The sequence below is a fragment of the Papaver somniferum genome, chromosome 9, assembly GCF_003573695.1.
Source record: "Papaver somniferum cultivar HN1 chromosome 9, ASM357369v1, whole genome shotgun sequence".
Lineage (NCBI taxonomy): Eukaryota > Viridiplantae > Streptophyta > Magnoliopsida > Ranunculales > Papaveraceae > Papaver > Papaver somniferum.
The window spans coordinates 71728137-71734919 of NC_039366.1; the positions used below are offsets into that span (position 1 = coordinate 71728137).

General features: G+C 37.3%; 1 protein-coding gene across 2 annotated transcripts; it reads right to left on the reverse strand.

Moving 5' to 3' along the window:
* Positions 1-385: 385 nt before the first annotated feature.
* On the reverse strand, positions 386-4073 carry LOC113308499. 2 transcript variants are annotated; one of them, XM_026556959.1, is made up of 2 exons: positions 2281-4073; positions 386-1771 (listed from the first exon to the last, which is right to left on the reverse strand). In XM_026556959.1, exons 1-2 carry the CDS (start codon positions 3369-3371, stop codon positions 538-540), a joined length of 2325 nt encoding a protein of 774 aa, XP_026412744.1. In that variant the 5' UTR covers positions 3372-4073; the 3' UTR covers positions 386-537. The 2 variants fall into 2 exon arrangements, with proteins under 2 accessions (XP_026412744.1, XP_026412743.1); XM_026556958.1 differs by having other exon boundaries at positions 386-1774.
* Positions 4074-6783: the final 2710 nt, after the last annotated feature.

The following is a 6783-nucleotide window of genomic DNA, read 5'->3' on the forward strand; positions in this document are numbered from 1 at the left end:
GGCTACAAACTGTTAAAATGGCAGAATTTTTGTTACTAAAAATAAGTTGTTCTGCGTATTAAAAAATGAAATAAATAATAAATTAGTTTTCAGAAGAAAAAAAATTTAAGAAATAAATATCAATCATCTACTCCCTCCGTTCTTTTTTAATACGCCAGTTTTGTTTTTAGCGAAATTTAAGGAAATTAAGAGAACTAATCATTGAAAGTGGTCCTCATGATACTTGTCAATAAAAGAAGTGAAGTGAAATAGTCCCCATGACACTTGTTAGCAAAAGAAGTAAAGTGAAGTGGTCCACATGACACTTGTCATCAAAAGAAGTTAAGAGAAAAGTGGTCCCAAAAAATTAAAATAACATTTGACTTTTCCAATTAGTAAACTGGCCTATTTTTTTGAAACTTTTATTTATAGAAACTGACCTATTAAAAAAGAACGGACGGAGTAGTTTACAACATGAACATACATAAAAGTTATACTGGATAAAGGAAGAAACTGGATCTGGTTCTCAGAAGTAAGCAAATGTCTATGCATCCTGATCTAAATGCTGGGACCAGCAAATGTCTCTGACCAATTGGGTTCTATCCAGCTGCACCTTAAGTTCTCCGTCGAGTTAGAATAATCATTACCCTGATGTGCACCCTCGAGAGAGTGATATTTACCAGAATCAAGAGAATAAAATAGTACTTTTTCATTCTGCAACCTAGGAAAGTAGATTTTGTTCTCCATTCGACTAGTCGGAGCAACTGTTGCGACACAAGATGTATCGCTAATAAACAACACATGCCTTCCTAAATGTTCAACTTCAACCCAAACCATTTCCGACAGGTCCAATCTAAATATCCGAACCCATTTTCCATAATGGCCTAGTAGTACAGATAAAAGCTTTCCATCAAGCTCGACCAAATAACTCTCATAGATGAAACCACAATTAGGACGGCGAACCATGGAAAGAATTTCCCAGGTAGTGCGATTCTCCAATTTAAATACTCCTAAAGTTCCGCTCAGATCCAAACAATAAAAACCTCCATGAAAGAATACTGGACAATTAAGAGTTGGCTCAAATGCAATATCTTTCTTACTGGGAGGCAAATAAACGTTATCTAAGATGTCACATGTCCACGTTTCATCTCCCCGTTTAATGAAGGCGATACATACTTCATCTTTCCTGTAGTTACTGATGGCAAAAACTGTGCAATCTGAAGAAGTAGGCAATGACGAGAATGAGATACCCCTGTACCTATATTCATAATCTTCAGGTAAGTCCGGCAATTTGATAATTGCTTTTGTGAAGGGATTGTAGAAGAACAAACTATAGTCCCCTTTTGACAAGAGTAACCAACCATCTTTCGAGAAGCGAATTGTTGAACCCTTCAATAATTCGGGGATGCTCATGAGGTAATTTTCATCATTATGCATTGGGTTTATGAAACTGTAAACAGCTTCATTATCCTTGGCAAAAACCAGCCATGGAGACAAATCAGCAGTTTGTAAACTCCTGGAAGGACAAAACCTTCTCCAATTCAATAAAGGAATCACAGACCGATAGTTTCTTCGAACAGCACGTAAATGAATATAATCCAACGGGCTTAGATAGCTTGATATCGACCACACTATATCATCAGTCAGTGTAACCCAAGGTCTTGCTTCCTCAATATCCTTTTTCTCATCACCAGTGTTTATACTAATTCCTTTTTCCATTTTCTTCATACTAGTACCTCCGTCACCGTTATTACCTAACACACATTCTGTTCTTCTTCTTTTATCGTCGACCCTACTAAAGAAAGAAAAACAGAAAGTAAGAAGAAGATCATATGATTCAACCAATCAACTCGAATTGTGAATTAACACTTTCTTATTTTTGCACAATTCAACAGATTTAACTTGTTCTTCAGGTTCGAATAGATCAAACTCAATATAGATCAAACATAAGGAGAACAAGGAATGGAGACAGAAGCACAAGAGAACAAGAAAATCACCACCACAAAATGGTCAGAATCTCATATTCAACAATTTTCTTTTGATTCAAATTTGCTCTAACACATAATGATGTAGTATGTTGTAGGGTGTGTTACAAATACACTAGTTTTATGCTAATTTAATTGGTCATGTGACTCCAACAATCATTGTAGAGAAGCTCAGTAAGTAGGGGTCAACAATCATTGTTGTCTCCATAAAAATAACAGACAACAAGCACTTAAACATAGAACGGGATTATCAGTTTATATGCATGCCCAAACAAACACATAAAACGACAAAGAATGCAAAGTTTTATAATTTTACCTGAAAGTTGTAGTAATCATCAGCCACTCAGCAGATAACCACGGTTGAGGAAGATTGGGACATGGCAGAGAAAGCAATATACTTTTATCTTCCAAGTCATACTTGTAGAAGCTCATTTCCTCTAGTTGTGTATAATACACGCAACCCCGTCTAAAACCCAACTCCTTGGTCAAGCAACACAGCGCAGAAGAATGGCTTAGAAATAAGACATGATCATCCAAACTTTTCATTTCCACCCAAGACATGGAAGAGAAATCCAACTTTGCTATCACCATATTAGTTACATATTCATAAACACCTCTAGGAAGGATGACTCTTGTAATTCTGAATATTTCATCAAAAGACTCAACATAATATGTTTCCGTTAAAGTATCGAAAATTCCTCCTACTGTATAGCCTTTTATGTCATCACTAACTTCAAATTTAGCTATAGATAGGATTTTACCAACATCATGCTCAGACAATCCATGTTGCATATCTATCTCTAAATGTTCATCACCCTCGCACATTATATACATCTTACCTTTAAAGTAGAGCATTGAGTGCAGGTCTCCCAAGTCATATATGCCAGTGATGTTATGCGTTTTCCATTCTTTGTCACCAGGGTGGCAATACACAAGAATGTCCATTCCAACTCCTGTTTTTCTACCAAAAAGGAAAGCGACAATGGAATCATCACAAACATTATCATCGTCTTCAGTGCTACTAGTACCATGCCTCTGAGGGGGTGAAGACAGAACACAGTCTTTGGTAATATATTCATCTCCTAATGAATACCAATAGAGAACAGAAGGTAATTGAATAGTCTCCATTGATACTGGATTCCACAAAAAACAATCCCCATAATTGAAATTCGGGGTAGGATCATCTTCTTCATCACAGACAGTTACCAACCAACCTTGAAAAGACGATCTCTGCCAGAATCTCTTCCTGCTCAGCTCTGGTATGAATTTATTGCAAACTCTATTCTCATCACTTATATTGTAAAAAGTTTGAAACTTTCCCTCTTTACCATGTGGGAAAACAAGCCAAGGTGCCACCTTTGGCTTTGGAAGGGACTTCCTCCCACTTCTTTGATGTGATTTTTCCATGGAGGCTGAACTGAAGACAAAAGGGTAAGTGACAGTGAAAACCTAAGTCATGTAATGGAAGTATTTATAGAGGTTGTTTGCCCATCAGTTAATGGCAATTTCCCAATCCCACCATGACAGGAAAGAGTAGAATTTTCTTTTTGGAAATCCTTGGAACTAGAAATCGATACTAACTAGGAAGTAATTTGATTTTCCTTTTTCTCTACCATTGTAGAGAGTATTTTGTACCAAAATTATCAAAAAATAAATACCATCTTTTTGCTTAATTCTAATACTCCATTAGCGAGGGGGAATGACACTTATACCTTCACTTGTTTTTCCTGTCATGGAACTTTTGTCAAGCAGCTGATGTGCTTCTCCATATAGCTGATAATTGAATAAAAACAAGCCACGATCTCCTTGTTCACATGAATTATCAAATTATACACCTGAGAATCACAATCTCAATTTAATAATTACGGCCATCGTTCAATCCTCTCAGAAGTCTAAGTCTCTATGATACTTCACAGCGAAACTAAATTTCCTTTTCCGTTTTGCCCTTCTTAAAACGATCTTCTGCCAAAATCTCTTCCTGCTCGGCTCTGGTATGAATTTGTTGGAGGCTCTGTTCTTAGGATCATCAGATATTGCAAAAGGTTTGAAATTTTCCGTCTTTTCCATATGGGAAAACAAGTAAATGTGAATAGACAGTTACGAGCAGCTAGCCAGTTCACACACAAAATAAAGGAACTTGCGCCTACTTGGCTGAAGACAAAGAAAGTGAAAACCAAGGTAGTGTAGAAAAAAATTATTTACAGAAGCTACCCCTCGGTTCTATTAAAAAAAAAACCAGCTAAGTTGCGCTCCAGCTCCAACAGGGGACTGGGAAAAAAAAACGGTTCAGTCCAAAACCCCCCTCAAAAATAAGGATTAGTCCACCCCGATCCGACTAGGAACAAATTAGTCTAAAGTTAATTTGAAAATGTGTAAAGACGGTGCTGTCCTTCGCACGCGTCTCATAAAGCACACGTGTATCGAATTGAAACTGTTTTGTAACTGACACAATTAACGTGGAAGAGACACGTTGGTTCGGAAAAGAAAACTGAAATTAAAAACTGACAAAATAAAAACCGGAAATGTTAGTAATTCATTTAGCAGAAGAGAGAAGATAAAAAAACTCAGAGAAAAGAAAACCAAGAGAGAACTTTAACCTAAAATCCAAAATCGAAAATCCAAACCCTAAAGCTTCGAAATCAAACCTTAAATCTTCGAAGAATTGATGAATACAGTAGCTAACATAATGGTGAGTGCTAAAAGACTAGTTGCAAAGCGAAAATCAACAGAAGAATCTACTGATACACCAGCAACAGTTGAAGAAGATACTTCAAAATCACAAGGACCGAAGACGACATCAAAACTGCAGCAATTTCAACAGCAACAGTTGAAGAAGATACTTCAAAATCATCACCACCTAAGAAGAAATCAAAATTTGCAGCAATTTCAACAGCAACAGTTGAAGAAGATACTTCAAAATCACCACCACCTAAGAAGAAATCAAAATCTGAAGTAGTTTCAACAACATCAGTTGAAGAAGATTCTTCAAAATCAGCACCACCTAAGAAGAAATCAAAATCTAAAGCAGTTTCAACAACAACAGTTGAAGGAGATTCTTCAAAATCACCACCACCTAACAAGAAATCAAAAAAGGGTAATGCTACTTCAAACTATTGTCCATCTATTATTGTGTTTTACCAGTGTACAGATCTGTACACTGGCATGCTATATCAGGTTTATGTGTTCTGATGTCTGTGTTTTTAGACTGTTGTCCATCTCTTGTTGTTGGTGTGTACAGATATATATATATACCACCATTTGTTGCAGGCTTTCTTTGACAATTCTATCTATTTCTTTGTCATTTTTATGAGGTTTGTTGTTGGTGTGTACAAATATATACACCACCATGTTGTTGCAGGCTTTCTTTGACAGTTTTATCTATTTCTTTTTCATTTTTATGTGGTTTGTTATTGGTGTGTACAAATATATACACCACCATGCTGTTGCAGTGATTTTTGTTTAGATTTCTTGTTTATGTGTGTATATTTCTAGACTCACATAGTGTTGTATGTTTAGATTTCTTGTTTATGTTGTTTAGATTTATTGGTGTCATAGTCTGTATGTTTTTAAACTGACTGTTGTGTTTTGGAACTGTTTTTTCATGACTTGTGGTACCAGTGTACAGATCTGTACACCAGCATGCTAGTTCATCTTGATGAGTGCTAAAAAGTGCATATTTCTATATATTTTTCTTGGCATTTAACTCATCTTTTGTGCATTAATTCTACATTTTATCCCATATTTTGTATTTTCACTGTTTTCAAGAATAAATATTTTTATTAATTAATTTTGTATTTTTAGGTACTAAATAAAGCTTGGATGAATTACGGAGCAAAAAGAGCAGAAAAGTGGTGGAATCCAAGAGGAATCACACAAGGAAGCCGCGAAGAATGTTGTGCGCAAGACCAGAAGGCTAGAAGTGGGCTTGGAAGGAAGAATTTGTTCTTAAAGAAGAAGTGGGCTCAGAATTGTCTAAGCCAAAACTCTAACCTAAGTCCAAGACCAAGCCCAAAGCCTGCCTAAGCTCGTAGCCGTCAGATTGGATCCACAGATGCATCCTACGGTCGCTTCATCGTCGTGCATCGAAGTCTGAAGCTCCTGTCAAACACTACAGCACCTAACTCCATATTGAGCCGTCAGTTTCGTTGTACTTACGCATCCAACGGTCGCTCCTCGCTTCCTTCTGTCTCGCCGTTAGATCGATCCATCATCTTCGCATCCAACGTCTCATCCTCGCTGTTCATCAACAATTGCTAAACCCGCTCAACACCCGAGTACCAAATACCCTATACCCAAAACAAACGCACCCCAATCCATTTTCCATCGACCTTCTCTTTCTTCTTCCCCCTTCTTCTCTTCTGCAGCTCGATGTCCAGCGCCACCAACTCCACTGCCCCGCTCAACCACCACCTCAACCACCACCATCTCCTCTCAAATCAACCAAACCCCAACACCCATCACTCCCCCTATTCCTCTAGCTATCTATTTTATAGTTTTCTCAACTCTCTGAAACCCTAGATGAGAAAACAATAAGATAGGTCGAGCTAGAGAAACAGCACAGACCAGCAGAGCAGAAGAGGAAGGACGAGCATGGGTCGAAGCAGAAATCACAGTTGGTGTGGGGAGCAGGAGAATACGAATAGGAAGCATGGGTGAAGAGTTATAATTGCTATCAGTGATTAGGTAAAACCTAATTTTAATTTTCACCAAACCCTAATTTCACTGTTTTGGGGTTTTTGATTGTTTGTATAAATAGATGATATCGGTGTGTGTTAGAACTCGTTCTTGGGATAGCCAAGTTAACCCCCAATTTGGGTCT